General features: G+C 44.5%; 1 protein-coding gene across 1 annotated transcript in view; it reads right to left on the bottom strand.

Moving 5' to 3' along the window:
- Positions 1–276: 276 nt before the first annotated feature.
- grm5b (glutamate receptor, metabotropic 5b) overlaps positions 277–18,709 on the bottom strand; it is a 61,974-nt gene continuing 43,541 nt past the window's right edge. The window contains exons 7-18 of the mRNA XM_070970437.1: positions 16,958–17,193; positions 16,077–16,198; positions 15,684–15,808; positions 15,394–15,562; positions 15,051–15,177; positions 12,347–12,464; positions 11,750–11,936; positions 11,010–11,168; positions 9,592–9,717; positions 8,721–8,903; positions 7,206–7,372; positions 277–5,198 (exon numbers count right to left, since the gene is read on the bottom strand). Coding sequence (XP_070826538.1) covers positions 4,118–5,198; positions 7,206–7,372; positions 8,721–8,903; positions 9,592–9,717; positions 11,010–11,168; positions 11,750–11,936; positions 12,347–12,464; positions 15,051–15,177; positions 15,394–15,562; positions 15,684–15,808; positions 16,077–16,198; positions 16,958–17,193 — 2,800 coding nt within the window. The 3' untranslated portion in view covers positions 277–4,117. The remainder of the gene's footprint in view (positions 5,199–7,205; positions 7,373–8,720; positions 8,904–9,591; positions 9,718–11,009; positions 11,169–11,749; positions 11,937–12,346; positions 12,465–15,050; positions 15,178–15,393; positions 15,563–15,683; positions 15,809–16,076; positions 16,199–16,957; positions 17,194–18,709) is intronic.

Here is an 18,709-nt window from a genome sequence, read left to right as displayed (position 1 = left end):
CTGCCAGTGACAGCGGCTCTCCTCCCAAGTTACATCTCAACAATAGCACTGGTGCATTTTTTGACAACAGGTCAGGGCCCAGATTGTGATGTAGAGCTAACGACGCACAGACAGGACTTGGAGACGGGAACCAATTATGTCAACGATCATGTCCAACAGTTCTTGTTTCATGCATTTTTTTTTGTAAATGTCTACACTATTCTATCCTTACAATTATCTCAGCTGTTGATTGTGCGTTTCCACTAAAGTTTTTTTTTTCCCCATCTGGGATTCAAGGAAAACGTTTTTTGTCTCGCTCTGAGTTGTAGAAACAAACTGTAGCTACACCAGACCAGGTTTGCATCTTAATGAAACGACTGATGGCACACACACGTCGTCATCTTTCAGCTGTGTCATCTGTAGATTGGACTAAACGTTCAGATCAGAAACTGAAGCAGGAATACTCAGCGGAAAACGTGGAACTGCAGGTCCAAAGTGAGTTTTTAACACCGAAAAAACAGGGAATCACATTGTCTATGTCATGAAAATGACTGAATGAATCCCTCTCATCACACAAAAATTTAGAGAAAAAGCAAGGAAAAATGTCTTATCTGCCCACCATCCTCTCGGTTTAGCGTCCACCAGAAATTTCACAAGGATGAAAAAGAACAACAATCTAAAACATTGTTCATGATTTAAGAAACCCCTCAGATGTGCACCTTGTACACGTATGGATAATATTGCTTTAACACTTGAAAATGTGGAATATTTCTATAGAAAATATCCAAAACAATAGAAACAGTTTTACATTGACATTTTTTCTCTTTTTTATGAAACCACGTATTTACCCACAAGCTAGTAAGCTAGACCCTCCCCCGGACCCCTTTGGCACAATAATCATATTAATATTCATCATTATTATATTGTTGAATTACAAGACGTTTGAATAGGAATGGTCACTCACACATTCAGAGCAATAACACAGTTTCTGTAGTCGTAACACATATTGGTACTGTATGTTATAACATAGTTCAAAAAACATCTCTTTTTTTCTTTTTTCACCTTTGTTGATATGTAAATAAAATGACTTTCATATGAAACAAAACAGAACTGTCTTTGCATGCCCTTAGTATTTACAGAATCACTTTGTCTGAGTTTGTTCTTGCTGGCTACTACAGAGCAGAAATACTACACTCACAAGGATAAATCAGACAGTGGACTGCGTGTGCATCCGTCAGCTGTCACAGCGGACGAGTGCAGATGCTGCAGAAAATATGGAGATTGCGATGGACAATAATACGGAGGCAACATTACCGGAGAGCTGATTTTTGTTGCGATACCAGCAGCTCAATTATCTTTACGTCAGACATACCGACCCATGTCTTTGCTGCAGGTAACATTCCTCATTAAAAATGCCTAAAAATGTTTGTGTCGTCTATCGCAGCCTTCCGACTCCTGGAGTGTTTTCCTCTGTGGAGGGAGCTGACACAAAGCCAAGGCCCCATTTCTCAAAAGCATCTTAGTGAATGCATTCATCGGCACATTTTATATCCCAGCGCTGCTCTGGGTACTCACAAATTCTGTTCATCTGTTGGCACACCAAGTACAATGCTCCATTTGCAGAATGTGTTTTTAACCCAAATCTGGAAGATTTTCATCTAAATAAGTATCTGTTAACAGCTTAAGGCCCACTGATGAAAGGAATGCAATATATTTATATACAACCCAGATTCAAGAAGTTGGGACGCCGTGTAAAACGTAAATAAAGACAGAACACGCTCCATCCTCGCCTGTGACTGACTGAGCCTTTTCAGGATGCCCCTTTCATTCCCAATCATGATATCACCTGTTACCAATGAGCCTGTTACCTGTGGAATGTTCCAAACAGGTGTTTTTGGAGCCTTCCACATGTTTCCCAGTCTTTAGTTGTTGGCATCAAGATTCAGAATAAGCAGATATTTACAAAAATCAATGAAGCTGATGAGGTCAAACATTACATATACTGTCTTTGTACTGGTTTTAGTTGAGCATTGGTCAAAAAGGGTCAGCAAATCACATTCTGCTTTGTTTATATTTCACATGGCCTTATTTGGAATCGGGGTTGCACTTGCAGCATTAAGAACTGGGGGTCTGTGGTGACATCCTCAGAGCAAATGCTGTGCTAAGGGGTTAGGGTTAAGGTAGGGTAACCCTAATGTAAACCAAACATTTCCTGCCTCTTCACATTAAAAGCATTTAACTGGCAAAACACTAGTTGACTTTTATTATGAAGTACTTACAGGAAATTCAATGACTGAGCTTTGCATTGCTGCTCATCAAAATGCATCTACAAAACAGCCATTTCTGGCATTTTCTGACAGTGGATCAGTTTGAGATGCTCCAGGGAGAAAAGGAACGAGAACGCTCATAGAATGATGGAGAGGCCAATTACTGCCTGTTTGTTTGGCTGTCCCCTGAATTATGTGACCTGTTGTGTTAAACCATATTTGCTGTTAACACCAATAACTACACAGGACTGAAATCTTTGAGATTACCATTAGTTAGTTCTTGCAGTGATTTGCAAGTTCAGTTAAACCAAACCCTGCCTCTGTATTTGTGGTTAGTCTCATTAGACCAGACCTTCCTTTAAAGCAATAGATTGGCATTTGGGCAGTTCACTGATTTGCTTTTCGTAGATGAGAAGATTGATTCCACTCTCGTGTCTGCCCATTCAACATGAACTTCTTTTGTTGTTCTGCCCCTCTTTGTCTGAAAAGTTCAAACAGGTATCAGCACCTGTGCGACGGACGACCCTCGTAGAGGCTGAGGAGGAGGAGGAGGCTCTCTCCCAGCTTGAATCTGTCAATCCTGTGCCCACTAACATAAGACATGATTGTGATTCCAATTAATCCAATTCAAAGCACTGTCTCTGATGAAACAGAGTGACACTTGTGCCCTGCTGACACATTGTAAAGAGAAAATGTCATGACTGGGATCCCGCTAAGCCTTACATAATGCTGTTAAATGTCACACACTAAAGATAAGCTCCGAGGTCAGATTTCCACCAATAATCCACCTGAACAAGATTTAATGACTAAGATGTTTATGGTAAAACAAGGCCTGGTCTTGTCGATCCCTCCTCTCCCTCTTTCTCGAGTCACGGACAGAGAGGTACAAAAGGTTTGGTCCCAACTACTTCAGGAATCACGTAGAAAACATACATTCAAACTTCTGAAGAAAACGAAGAAGAGTAGAAAATACAGAGACGCTGGCAGGATAAAAGAAAGCAGCGAGAGAAAGAGGGACTGAGGAAAAGAAAGCTGTGCGGTGGGAACAGATCGGAGAGCTGAATGAAAAGAAAGACGCTTTCTTCGGAGAAACATACAACCGGATTACTGTTACACAATGCACTTTAGTCAGAAGCATGTTGGATTTTGTCACCACAGAAAAATCCATGACCTCTCACATATTTACAGTGTTTTCCCCTTAAGTTTAATTTGTGAGTGTGTGTGTGTGTGTGTGTGTGTGTGTGTGTGTGTGTGTGTGTGTGTGTGAGTGAGTGAGCAAAAAGAAATATGCCCTTGATAGCCTCTGTTTAGTCCGTGCAGGCTTTAGGAGTCTCACCTCATCGATACTCTTCACTGTCATGTTGCCATTACCTCTTGTGAACTAAGATACAGCAAAAACATACTCACGCACACACACACACACACACACACACATACACACACACACACACACACATTCATAATCTCTAATTAGTTGATAGCCATGTACCTTAAGGCCACTACCCAAACTAACTGACATGTAGCTCTCGACCTTCGAGAATGATCTCTGGCTTTACAGACACAGTAACACTGCAGAGTTAGAGTGGCCATTTTTGCAGTTCTTGACGCCCCATGGGTGAGAAACAGCACGCAGAATACGACGTGGGCAAGCTTCTCATACTTGCCGCTCACTGCAAACATGTAAACACACACACACAGCAGACTGTCGCAGCTTTGTGTCTTCACCAACCAGCCGTCTATGACTCCTTTACTTCAGGTTTTTACTCCACAAAGGGACGAATGCCAGTCTGTCCATCCTCTGTTCTCGCGCTGACCGTAGTGTTTGAGTGCTCCTCTTCACTTCTGTGCTTTCTTTCTGCATCATTTCTGCCTCACAGTGAGGACGAGCTCTGGCTGTAGTTTCTGAGTGTCAGTCTGCTGTACCTGGGTGAAGGGGGGGAGGGGGGAGGATGGGAGGGCACAGGGGGGAGACACAGACCTGTCTCTGAGACAGGTGAGCCACTACTGGATGCCAGGGAATCGCGGAAAGGCGACGGCGGAGTCAAAGCAATGAGCTCCTCCTCCAACTCCGCCCTCCTCAGAGGGGAGTCGGCGAGGCAGGTGATCAGTCCTCCTCGCATGGGAGAGAGAGAGGGGGAGGTTTGGGGGTGAGGAGGCGGCAGGGGGTAAGGTGAGTGAGGGATAGGGTGAGCCAGACAGCCACCCCGACCCCCCAGGCTGGACTCGACGGGTGGGAGGGGCTGGACGTCAGCGTAGGTGGTGAGGGTCGGGGGCATCTGGATTTCGCGGGGCAACAGGTAGGGGTCGGCGGGGTGAGGAGAAGGAGGCGTGTGTTTGTGCGCGGAGTGCGAATGCGTCGGAGAGGGTGACAGCATCATGCTGTTGAGCTCCGTGATGTTGGCGGTGAAGCGGTTCACCACGCAGCTGATCTGATCCATCAGCGAGCTCTGGGGCCGTGCCGGGTTGTCGTCCACAGCCACCAAACGCCCGTCACTCCCGCCGACAACAGAGCCGCCGCTGGAGGGATCACAGCTGCTGCCGCTGCCGCTGCAGGTGCTGCTCGGGTACTTTGGGACACCGGTCATCTGAGGCTCCTCCCCAAAGCCTGCGCCTAGCCTCTGGCTGACCGTGCTGATCGGTGAAGGCGTCTGCGGCCGGTAGGTGATGGAGTAGCGCTCCTCTGCCTCAGAGAGCTCGTACAGGGTCTTGTCTGTGACGGAGTCGGGATGACTGGGCAGCGAGGACATGGAGGGGAGGGAGGGCAGAGGGACATGCGGGGGCAGGTTGCCCCCTCCGCAGTAACGCTCCTCAGAAGTCTTGGAGAAGGGCTTGATGACGGCAGTCTGATTGTTCTCCTTCTTCTTGATGTGGAAGGACAGCCGCTGCCACAGGTGGTTGCCTCGAGAACTGCTGCGCTCCGTCTGCGCCCAAGACACTGATTTACCGTTGGAGCTGGAGGACGGGAAGGAAGTGGAAGGAAGGGGAGAAAAGAAAGAGGGGGTTATTTTTAGTGCTTGGAGGTAGATTTACCTCCGTCAGTTTAATAGTAGTTGAAAATGTTTTCGGCAGTTTGATGTGGAAAAACAAAGTCTGATTTCTGATTATATAAATGAGAAGGTACACTACACTACATTTCTTTTTCCGCTTAGATGTAGCAAAATACTAATGTTACAAAGGAAAGACCAGTTAACTTATTTTGAGGAGCAAATCTAGAAGCACCCACTAGAAGTCAATTACCATTATGAGCCACAACAGTGAAACAACATTACATGGACTGTGCCGGCTCTATATTAGTTAAAATGTATTATCCTAACAGGAGAAGTCATGTAATAGATCCAAACCTCTTCAAACGGAGCCTTGACTGAACCACAGAAAATCAGTTGGACTTAATATGCACAGTAATTTCATCACAATTAATTTTCTGTTCTATTTTTTCCAGACAGTATGTTCTTCATTTTTCTTTGTCTGCTTCTCTCTTCCTCTATTTCTTCCTCATATCTTGGAATTTTTTTCCACTTTTCTCTGTTTCACATCAGTCACAGCACCCTGCCCCCCCCCACCCCACCCCACCCCCCCATTTCTCCCTCTCATCCTTTTGTCAGGTTAATTAGTGTGATTAATCTATGGTGGAACTTCTGATTAAACCTCACATCACCGTGGCTGAGGGTGAAAAGAATTCAAATCACCCTGGAGACACACACACAGTATGTAGACTCAGACACGTACAACCTCACACACACACGCACACACACACACATGCTGCACGTGTGGACCTGCGCCAACATACACGGCGTGGTTATCTACTCATTTGATCCCAGAGGAGGAGTCTCTCACAGCAGGCTTTGGAGTGAGGCAGGACCAGAGCAAACCTGCTACTAGCTGAAACACATGTTGCACAGGCTAACAGAGTGCTTGCTTGATCTTATCTTATACACACTGTGTCCAGCTCTGACGGCTGGTGAAGGTAAACATGTACTATTCAGGAGTTCAAAGATTCGGTCCCAACATCAGTGAAATATTTCTTATTTTTCTCTCCTGGCCCCCTGGTTTCATGTCTGTCTGCGTCTGTTCAGACTACACAATGAAAGCATTTCAAAGGCAGCAGCTTCCAGCCCTGCACTGAGGAGACAGACAGCCCTGCCAATTACCACCACCCACAGAGGAAGATAGGACCAAAAGAGATGGAGAGGGGAAGAGGGGAATAAAAGGAACGAAGATGGAACCACTCCTGACATTTCTTAAAAGAGCGTGATTGCAATCTTGCTTGCCAAGCGGGGTGAGCTGGAGTAACCTGCTGACAAACGAAAATGTGTTCTTGTCTTTTTTCGCCCCTTTTCATTCTGGGCAAGTGGCTGTGCGTCACTCCCTTTGTGTCCTTTGATCGGTTCCTTGTCACTGTAGATGACTTGTGGATGACTTAAAGATGGCTGTGAAAGTTATTATGTCTCTTCTTCACACTATTCCATTAGCCTTTTCTTCGCCTTCTGTCTTCTTTTCCATCACTTCTGTTTTTCAACTCTCTGTCCATTGTCTCCATCCTCCCTCCTCTCTCTGTATTCAGATTCCTCTTTCCAAAATTCTCCCTTCCCTCCTTTCCTCAGTTACTCTCTCGCTCTCTCCTTCTTTGCCATGTCTCCATTAGGCAATTGTCCGCAGTTCATGTTAGGGTCAGAAGAACAGTCAAGCAGACTCAGGGGAGTTTAGAGAATCAATCTCTCAGAGAGCTCTAACACACACACACACACACACACACACACACACACACACACACACACACACACACACACACACACACACACACACACACACACACACACACACACACACACACACACACACCATAAATAGTCTCAGAGTAGGGCCATTACAGAAATGGTGCCTTGGACTGTAACTGAGGAATAACCTGGCCAACAAGCCTCTAGTGTGCACACACACATACAAACACACACACGTAGGTACCTGAGTGTCTCTCCAGTGGAGCCTCTACGTTTCCACAGGTTAACCAGACTAGAAGACCGGCTGGCGGCTGAGGATGATTTGCCATCGCCCACGTGCATGCGCACCACTGTGCTAGTGGTAAAGGCACTGCGCACGTTACGCTCTGGTTTGGCTAGAATGATGTATACCTGATATGAAAGAAAACATGATATATGTTATTTAAATATAGCAAAACAGTTTAATCATGCACAGAAAGAGCAAAGATCGACATCACTGCCTTGGCCCTGCCTGCATGTCTGTCTCTGTCTCTCTCTCTCTCTCTGACTGCATTTCTTTCTGTCTGTCTGTCTGTCTGTCTGTCTGTCTGTCTGTCTGTCTGTCTGTCTGTCTGTCTGTCTGTCTGTCTGTCTGTCTGTCTGTCTGTCTGTCTGTCTGTCTCACCTGCCTGTTAAAAGGAAGTTTTTCCTCGTCACTGTCGCCAAGTGCTTGCTCATGGGGGAATTGTTGGTTTCTTTGTAGATAAAAGAGCTTGGTCTGTACCAGCTCTATATGGAAAGTGTCCTGAGAAAACTTCTGTTGTGATTTGGCGCTATACAAATAAAATTGAATTGAATTGAATTGAATTGCATCTGTTTTTGGAAACAATGTGCTGAGGTCTACACAAGAGCGCCTTTTAATAAATGTTGCTTTTAGAGGAGTGATGAAGGTTGCCATGACTCACCTTTTTAATGCAAAAAATTCTAAAAAGAGGCAGAGGCTAATTGTTTTTATTGATCGCATTTCTGCTGTTATTAAACACAAACTTTCTCCTTCAAGCTCCACGGGAATGTCTAGCTATCAAAATTTGGAGAAAACACGATACGTGGAAATGTTTTAAATTACATTTTTTCACTTCAGTGCAGGCATTTGGGGAATGTGTAATTTCAGGTTTCTAATTAATTATTCAAAAACCTTACTTTAACAATCACTTCCAATTACATGGTGTTTACTGGGAGTGCTGCCTCCGCATTACCACTCTAATAACTGTGCTGCTTTAAGACTGTCCATACGGTTGCAACCAACAAATATTTTGGGGGACTTTATCACCACGTTTAAGGAGTCAAACAACAAACTAAACTGTGGTTTATTGCATGTGAAACACAAGGACATCTGGCAGGATGAGTATGAAAAAGTAAACTTAGACAGCGGTTCTTGTCCTGATCACCTACCACATACATACAGGACTTTAACAAATGCTTAAGTCTTTGAACAGTGAGAGTTAACTGGTGATGTGGCATGAGGTATTACTGCTGTTGCGATGGTTACCTGCAGTTTCATATCTCCTGCGCACTGATTCGAACTGATTATGACCACAGTATATTTGAAGTTTCCTAATATACACTATTAATGGACTGGGCGACAAGCAATCAGAAAAAGTATTTTTGGAGGCTTAATGCAGAAGCTTAATGTTATGGGAGACTGAAAAATGTGGAGAAATACATGGATCAAAGTGAGTGAGTGAGAGGTAGAAACTGTGGATTTTAGCTTCAGCCTTACCTTGGGTACGAACATGCAGCAGAGAGCCACAGTGGCACTGAGGCTGACACTGAAGCACATGGTGATTATTTTGTAGTTGGAACCAAAGTAGATGGGTACAAAGGCCAGCCAGATAATACAGGTGGTGTACATGGTGAAGGCAATGTACTTAGCCTCGTTGAAATTAGCTGGGACGTTGCGAGTCTTGGAGAGAGGGACAGAGTCAGAGAGAAAGTTTAAGCGAATATTCATACATTTCTTTATGGTTGTTCAGTCCTTCTGCGGATTCTGCCTTAAATTAGGAAAATAACACAAAAAGAGACACTGTTGCTAACCTCGCCATTATGTGCAATTAGGTGAGACATGGAGTCACAACCGTTCCCCAGCAGAGCTGTATTGGTTTTCTCTGCCGCTGTGTTTATAAACACGGTGAAAGTATTTGCTTGGTGTGCAGTGTGTTTCAGCTTTTAGCATTCTGCTCTCACACTCTACAGAAAATGGATGGTTGCGGGCCACTGATAATCAAACACTGACTTTATAATGTGTTTGGTGTAACAGAATTTCATTTACTGCTGTTGAAAAGCTGTAGAGCACCAAACACATACAGTGCTTTTCACATTCTGTCTGTGTGACTTTTCTCACATACAGCAGCCTGAAGCAAAACATGTACTGGAAATACTGCAAAGTGGACAAGAGAACACAATGTTCCTACACATAAGAATCGTTGCTTCCAACAACATGTGTCTCCGACGCTTCAGAGTTTGAATTTTGTGTGACTTTAATTCTGGTATTGTCATTTAATTCATAAAATCAAAAACATGTCATCCTAGTCATCTTTTTTAGGATTTTTTCAGAAGTAATGTACAATAGCTACAAATACTCCAGCTAGTACCTTGAAGGCATAGAAGGTGCAGCTGAGGATGAGCAGGCCATTGTATCCCAGTGGGGCAACCACTGCCAGGTTAGTGGTGTTGCAAATGAGGTTGACCTGGCGGATGCTGGGGTAGTCATGGATCACCTATAAAGACAGGAGGAAAGAGGGTGTGTCAGTGATAAAAAAAAACAACAACAAAAACTTAGACTAATGTGTGTTAATACATAATAACAGTGGCATGAAAAAAGATTGGTGAAGCATCCTCATCCTCATCTTCAACCGCTTATCCAGGGTCAGGTCGCGGGGGCAACAGCTTCAGCAGGGGACCCCAATCTCCCCTTTCCCGAGCCACATCAACCAGCTCTGACCGGTGGATCCTGAGGCGTTCTCAGGCCAGTGTGGAGATATAATCTCTCCACCTAGTCCTGGGTCTTCTCCGTGGTCTCCTCCCAGCTGGGCGTGCTTGGAACACCTCCCTGGGGGGGGTGCTCAGGGGGCATCCTTACTAGATGCCCGAACCGCCTCAACTGGCTCCTTTCAACGCAAAGGAGCAGCAGCTCGACTCCGAGTCCCTCACGGGCTGAGCTTCTCACCCTATCTCTAAGGGAGGTGCCAGTCACCCTCCTGAGGAAACCCATTTCGGCTGCTTGTACCCGCGATCTAGTTCTTTCAGTCATGATCCAGCGGATTGGTGAAGCAGTACAATTTTAATAAACTAACACTGACATTCATTACATTGCTAACGTAAGGTACCCAATGTTTTAAAGGTCCACTGTGTAGGATTTTGGGGATCTATTGGCAGGAATGTCATGCAATATTAATAATAATGTTTTCAATAATGTAGAATCACCTGAAAATAAGAATTGTTGTGACTTTGTTACCTTTACATGAGCTCTTTATATCTACAGAGGTCTTCATCCATGAAGCCCACCATGTTGAACTGCAATATTTCAGCAGCAGCAACGGACCAGCCAAATACTGGCTCTAGAGAACGGCCTCTTTGCAGCAACCCTAGGGGAGTGTGAGGCGACCAGTCTTCTGTTTGTTGCAATCTGCAACCTCACTGCTAGATGCCACTAAATCCTACACGCTGGACCTTTAAGTCGAGCAAAAAATTCCGACAATGTTTAACTGCTTTAGATAGAGGAAACAAAATGCGTTAGTAGAGCCTCCTGTTGATCTACTAATCAGTCCACTGCTGTGGTCTTAAAACTATCAGTGATGTAACAGAAACAGACTCTTAGGAATTAAAAGCCTCATTATACAGTTACTTTTTTCAATTCAACAATTCTTGCTGTTCTCTTGCTGTTAATTTGTCTGTCAGCCTGTTCTCAGCTCTACCTTCCAACGAGCCACTCTCCCACTTACAATGAACAGACACAGAGACACACACCTACGCGCGCGCACACACGCATGCACGCACACACACAGCTTACCTCTGGTGGTTCCATGAGGAAGAGAGCCACGATGATGCCCAGCTGCAGCAGTATGAGGAGGAAGGCAATGATGAGCTGAGCGCAGGCAGACATGAAGCGAGGTTTCTTTGTACAGATCTTCTTCTTGCTGCCTGCCAGGATCCGAGCAATGCGGTTCGTCTGGGGACAGAGTGCAAACACCGTCAGGACCTTTCGATTAACTACATACTGAACATACTGTGTCTGTATTCTGGCCATCTGCTTTCTGTATTTCTACACTGCTGACACGGTCTTTGTGCAGACATATTAATGAGAAACACTGATTGGAAAAAAATGTTGCACACAGGACTCAAAATCCAGTGCGTTAGGTCAAGGTCATTTCCTATGGAAAGGCCACTGCAGTTCCCTGTCAGCCTTTAATCCTGCCTCCATGTTCCCTGAGCCCTCATCCCCACAGGACAGGGGTAGGATAGACCTTTGCCTCTCTCTGATGTTATGGTACCAATATCCCCCCACTCTAACAATTAAGGAATGGAAGGGATAACAATGTGCTGTGTCATGTTATTTTCCCCCGTTTCTTTCTGATTAGGTTTTGCTTCCATCCACAGATGTATCCCTGCAGCTGGCTCTCCAGCATCTGAAGCCTGTGTATTCCCCAGAGACCACTGGCAACCAAGACAGGTTAGCATGGATCTAATGACCTCTCACAGCTTCACCCTGCATCTCAAAATTATCTGGCAAATCCTTAACTCAGTCCTCACCTTGGTGACAAGTGCAGAGTAGCTCATGGCAGGTGACAGGCCAATTCCCAGTCGCTGGAGGTAGCAGTGGATGACATGGGGTTTGGCTATGAGGCTGAAGGTACACAGGTACCCCAGGCAGATCCCTGCCAGTATTATGTAGCACAACTCCCTACTGGAAGACTTCACTACCGGGGTGTCCCGGAACCTTCAACACAGACACATTCAGACCAACAATTATGTGCAGAAACACAAACACGTAAGCAAAGACATGCACATACAGAGACGCACAGTGTATATAAAAGAATTAAAACACATGCTCACCAGAACAGTGGCTGTATTCAAAACTGCCTACTAAACTAGGAGTGCATATTAATTTGGCCAAAGTGTAGTACGTCATATTCAGTATGCAAACAAAAGCTTTACCTCGCCTACTGTGTCCAACAGTGCAGACTTGTATGTAGTAGGCAGTTCTGAAAACAGCCAATGGTTAAGAAAAGAGTAGAAATGTGCAAAGCAGACATTTGCTGTATAGTACAAATCTTTCTCTGGTCTAACACTGCTTGCATCAGTCTCCTCAGTTCCTGTATTTTCTGAGACAGATGAGAGATTGGTTACCTGATGAAGACTGCAGTGACAAAGAATGTGGCCATTTGACCGAGGCAGGCAAAGACCACAGCAGCAATGGGTTCAGGGTCTCCCCACCGCAGGTACTCCACTGGGATTGAGTCACAGCCTGCGGATATAAGCATGTAGAGATGTATTTCATGATACAAAATGAATCGAGGACTTTCATTGGATGTGTGCCAGGCTCAGCAACTGGACAATATGGAGTGAACTTTTACTAAACATTCATCAGTATGTTTGTCAGAGTGCAACACTTGTTCCAGTGATCAGCCGCCCGCACAGGTCAGCCACACATGTTGGACCCACAGGTCACATGTTTCTTTCTCTCTTTTTCTTTGTAATGCCCCATCCATCACTCTGTCTCTCTCTTTCCCCCCAATATCTCCCTATCTGCGTACCTCCTACCTTTCTCCCTAATTCTCTCCCTCCATCTCTGTCTTCCTCCTAGGCAAGGAGATAAAGTACCATTAATTAAAGGGACGGTTCTAATTAAGATCCGTCCTAACGCTTGCTGAAATTATCTGACTGGTTGGTCTGGACGAACTGTAGCAGCACGGGCACATGGAATCTTTCTGTCCCTACAAATCTTCACTTTCTCTCTCTTTCCTTCTCTCTGGCTCTTTGTGTTTCTCTCACAAACACACAAAGCGGTTCGGACAGTACTGAACTCTCAGGGGGAGAGGAAGAACCAGAAGAGTCATTAAAAAAGACTTGAGTAATTTAATGACTTTGTCTTTAATGCGGTCTATGTAGTTTATCAAATCAGTGATGTAGTTAGGTCTAGGGGCATAAACAGCAGCCTAATTGCTGAGTGGGAGCCAAGGGGACGGTAATGAACAGACAGAAAATAAGTTATGCCAAAGCACTCTGCAGAGGATGTGGCTCGCTTGCATCGTGCCATTTCAGTTAAAACTGGATAAAAAAACAGTGTGAGGTATTGAACATCATGCAGTGTACGTAAAGCAGAAAACTAAACATTCATAATTAAGTCAGAATGGAGCATCGATCTGAATCTTTTTTCTTCTCATCTTTGGAGTCACTTTTATGTTAGTGTGACTGTTCAAAATCAAGGAGGTAGTGTTTTTTTGCTACTTTAGCACAGCCTCTTTGTAGGAGACAACAGTAGCTGTTCTGCCTGGCAATGAGGGGTGAGGACCATGCATCTGTGAAAATGTAAGGAGGGAAGAAACTGAGGAAATTTAGCTCCAATTAATCTTGCCCACATACATCTAGATGTTGTGGCTGAGCATCTCAGATCAGTTGTTTTCTCGTTGGTTTCCTCACAATAGCGAAAACTGAACTGGCTATGCCTGCATTTTAAAACCTAATCAGTTCACCAAACCTACAGGAAATCGTGTCGTGTTTGACCTGTAGTGAAACTGGGGGGGGGGCTTTCAGTCAATATAAAGTTTTGAGGCAAACTCCTTCAAACATTTTCAGACTCAGACTGTGGAACTTCACCGATCAGTGGAGAGGCTCAAATCCCAAAGCTAATCCTCCTTTTTTCTGCTCCTTTCACTCTCCCTGGCTGCAGCTTCTGTCAGAGTCCTCTCTTTCACACTCACTTTTTCTTTCTCTTGATGTCTCTAAGTCACTTTTCTCTCACTCTCTTCTTCCTCTATTGCTCTCTCAAAAACTCTCTTATTTCTTTCTTTGGTTTTCACACTCACTGCACCTCTGTCCCTGCTAGCTGAGACGTTGTTCTCTCGTCGACTCCCTCTGCCTCTTTATCTCTCCCTCCCTTCATCTCTCATGCTCTTTCTCTCCTTTCTTTTGGCCTGAGGGAGAGAGATCAAATGTCTGCTGGAGGAACAGGGCAAGCATTTTGTTTACACCTCATTATTACTGTTCCATACAGCCCCGTTGGGGACACGCAGCACTTATTGTTGATGAAATGAGTCAAATACACATACTCATAGACATGAATAACACAAGGTAATACATTGGTAACCCAAAGCTCGCTTTCAATACTTCATCTCCCTCTTTTTTCACTGTCAACTTTTTCTTTGTCATTTTCTCACTGGTTTGCTCCCTGTTTTCGTTTAAGGACGCTATTGTGTGTGGCAGTGAAGCTCAATCTGAATTTTCAGCAGGTCTCGATTCATGTTTTAATCATTGAGCTCGGTGAGGAGCTAGCAAGCAGCATAATGAGCAGCTGAAAGCATAACAAGGCAATATCCAACCACTTCGAACGCAACAGAGCAGAAATAAATTTTCATTGCAACTGAAATGTATTTGCATTGAAAGCTGCTCTTGATGCAGAATAATTAAAACACTGGTGACCATGTTGGTAACAAATTAAAGGGATGAGAGAGGGAGTGGAGGGGAGGAGAGGGAAAGAGGAGGGGAGGGTGAAACCGAGGGAGCATCTCTCAGATTCTCTTTCTAATGTATTTGGTGCAGAACTTACTGTATTATAATTTTATGCAGTAATTATCACACTGTATCACATTCCACCAAACATTCTTTATCCTATGACACTGCACACTTCCCATACATGTACACACACACACAGAGCCATTGCATGGTTTCCTTTGAGCAGTATCATTACTACTGCATTGCAATTACAGGATTTTTATGCAGGAGCATTGTCAAATACTGTAGTTTTATGTATTCATTGCAAGGTTTTTTTCTTGAAAAGAGGAGGTGTAGGTGAGATTGCATTTAAATATTACAAATAAACTTGCAGACTAACCTGTGAGGTCATCAGTCGGCCAGGAGCCCAGCTCACATGCTCGGCAGGTGTACTCGTCAAACACAAACTCATTTTCTTTACAGGGAGTGCAGGTCCAGCAACAGCTCACCTCACCTTTACGGATCACCTGGAAGGGACAGGATGGACAATGTCTGTGTGTATCTCTACCTTTGTGTCGTACATGCTTGCAGTGACATACTGTGCATGGCAACTCATGTGCACCAGCTGCTGTATTACATGGAGCCTTTTACTCCAGGAATAATCAGAATAACAGAGCCTCATGCATTCATGCTGCTCAGAAATTAAAGGGCCGATAAGACATTGTCTGTATTGGTCATCTTACCTTAATCTGCCCTTTGTCACAGGGTTCACTGCAGACTGACTTGATCATTGCGTCTTTGTTGGGCCAGATTTCATCATCATCTATCTTTAAGCCTCTATTGTCCCAACTCCCAACATTAATGTAGTCATAGTAGTCCTTGCCCATCTTTTTGAAGTTCATTATTTCATACCTGTGGATAAAAGGCACACATCCAACACAGTGATGCGCACAGCTACGTCATATGACCGTGTAACCCAAAAGGCCGCACAATAAAGAAATCCATGACAGTGTTGATCAGTTACACTGCATACCTGCCAGGTGAGTCTCCGTTCTCATCGAATAAGATTCCCTCCCCTGACACGCCTGTGAAGTTGGTTTTCATCAGGAAGTCCAGCAGTGTAGCACCATCTATAGGTCGCATGGCATCACACAGGCCCTTAAAATACATTAACAGTTATGTCATATCCAACAAAAATGTCCTTTTTCAGTTTTGTACCTTTCTATCTAAATTCCCAAACTGGCACATAATTAATAAGTAATGTTTACACAGTTTGTGCACTCATCCAGGTTCCCATCTTGCACTGTGTATGTAGTGTGGCAATATGTCAAAAATGGCCATGATTCCTACTCTCCAACCCCCCACTTCCATTCTTTATCTCCTTGGTTTGTGTGTCCCTCCATTAATCCAACAGAGCAGTACCTACCTGATAGCCTGGGCAGAGTGCCCGTTGCATGTTATGCAGGCCATATGCCATAGAGTAGATGGCATTAATGACAAACCCCATCTTAGTGTCCTGTGCGTACTGCTGCCGAAGCGACTCTCTCTCTGCAGGGATGGGTGGGTAGAGTCGGGGGAGGGGATGGAGAGAGAAAGGCAGGTATATCAGAGAAACTCTTAATTTCCCTTCTAGTTTTATGAAACACAGTCTGCTTTTTTCCCCTCACATCAAAGACCACTCTCTTTCCTCTCATTTCTTCTCATCAGCCACTTCCCACCTCCACATCTCATTTCTTTCTTCCTCTTTCTGTGTCCTGTTCATTTGTATTTCATGTCCCATTTCATTAGAATACGAGACGTGACTCCCTTTGATGCAGCTCTCATACACCATTTTGCGTATGAATGGAGAGAATGAAACAGAGAGAGAAAGATGGCGGGAGACGAATAGAAAGAAATAAAGGGAGGGTGCACCCGCAGCCATGAGGGATTTCTCCAGATGAACCAGAGAGCTGTATGTACCCATATGGTATGTGTGTCGGTGTGTGTGTGTGTGTTCACCCAGTCTGTTTGTATGTTTTGTCAGTGTATGTTATTTGCATTAAAAATGGCCAATATGACTGTAAATAAAAATGCAGATTGGTACTGTGGCCTCTGATGTTAACCCAAAACAATGCAGCCTCCCTCTTTCTCTGCACCCCAGATGGTCGGTGTCCAAACAGACGTAAACAGAAGAACTCACTGCTACAGATGTTTAAGAAGTAAGTTTCAGGTCTCGTGTAGCTAATAATCACTCACTGATGAAAGAAAATGATGGACAGAATAGTCCATTTTGGTTGTCCTCGTATGTTTTTGTGTCTCTATACTCACTGCTACAGGTGCGGTTGTATTTGCTGCTCTCCTGTGGGTGGCCTTTAAGTCGACAGTGGAAACGATGCTGCCAGAACTCTGGAAACCAGGGGTTCCTGTGGTTGTTTTCAGGGCGAAGTTTAAGGTAGTACTCATCAAACCACTTCACATCAGCTGACTGGAGCTTGATGGTAATACCACCGGCTGCTTCCCTAACGTAGCCATCTGTTACATCATACCGATCCGCCCATCCATCACTGCAAAGACACACACAGAAAGACAAGCAGAAAAGACCCCATCAGTTTATGTGTGCTGACAATCAAAGCAAAGTTTGCATTGTTTCTCCTGAATATGTGACAGAATCTTCCACTTTGGCTGATCATGCTGCACAGGCTATTTAGAAAGCTGGACATTTGATGCTTTTTAGACATCACTATTTAAGGAGAGGACTGAAGTGGAACTATGTGGGCAAAGTTTTGGTTTTATCATTATAACTGAAGGTCGAAATAACCTGGATGACTGCTGATGGAAAGGGTTTATTCAGCCATGAGAGCTGTGGACTTTTTATAAGGCCAGCCAGTCCTTGATTTAACACAGGTAGTTTAAATAATCAGTCTGATTAGCTGAGCATGTACAGTACATGCAGACTATAATGTGCTGCGACTGAAAGGTGAATGGGTCAGCTCATTATTATCTTTCCTCACTTCACTCTTGTGTGTGTACGTGCATGAATGTATGTGTATGTACGCGAGTGTGTGTGTTTGTGCATGAGTGCAGTGAACAGCTGACATGCATGTTACTGTATGAAATTAAATGTTAGGGTTGAGAGGTGAAGCGCAGGGGCACCAATATGTTCCCACAACACACACACACTAACACTAGTCTTCACCCTAAAATTGAATGATTTACATAACGGGGAAGTTGAGTCCCCACAATGTGACTGTGTGAACAGATGTCCCCACAATGTGAGTAACACACATCGACACACAGCTGAAAACATTTACTTGGTGAGTAAGTTTCGTCAGAGGAAGGGACAAACAAAGAGAATGAGAGACAGAAAGACAGGGGAGAGGAGCAGGAGACAGAGAAGAGACAGTAAATCAGGGAGAAACACAGTGATAGGAGATTGATTAATAGAAGACAAGTGGGATGGAGCTCTTACATCATTATGGGCAATGTCCAAAATTCATCATATCGCTAACAAATAGGCATAAACACTATGCACAAACACACACACACATATACACCAGCCAGCTGCTGAGATGATCTAGGTCAAATGGAGTATTTTGGCTGCAGCTCAGCAGTCATGCCCCGTCAGACACCAGAAAGACGAATATAACCACCTCACAATACACACATAAACTGCAAGGACATCTCGCTGTAGTTAGCGATTTTTGGGAGGGGAATTTGGGTTTACTGCTCCTCAAGGAAGCTCAGATGGCACGGCGAGCGTGTTTGTGTGTGTATGTGTGAGAGGGAGAGATAAAGACAGGAGGGGAAAGAGAGAGAAGTGGATGTGAATGACAAATCTCTCCTCCTTTCACAGCTCCTGCCAACATACATGGCCTCAAGCAAGACAATGATCCTCAGCTCTTCCAGTGAAAATTCTCGCTCCTTTCTTTTCTTTCTTTTTCTCTTCTATCTCTCTTTCTCTCTGAGCCTCCAGAGAACAAAACTCATTTTCTCCTACAGCAGTCCTTCCAGCCTCAGTCTGATTGGAAAGTCTAAGTGTGTGTGTGTGTGTGTGTGTGTGTGTGTGTGTGTGTGTTTTCA

The sequence above is a fragment of the Chaetodon trifascialis genome, chromosome 9 (assembly GCF_039877785.1).
Source record: "Chaetodon trifascialis isolate fChaTrf1 chromosome 9, fChaTrf1.hap1, whole genome shotgun sequence".
NCBI lineage: Eukaryota > Metazoa > Chordata > Actinopteri > Chaetodontiformes > Chaetodontidae > Chaetodon > Chaetodon trifascialis.
The sequence above is the reverse complement of the archived record's forward strand: the minus strand, read 5'-3'. Positions and strand labels throughout refer to the sequence as shown.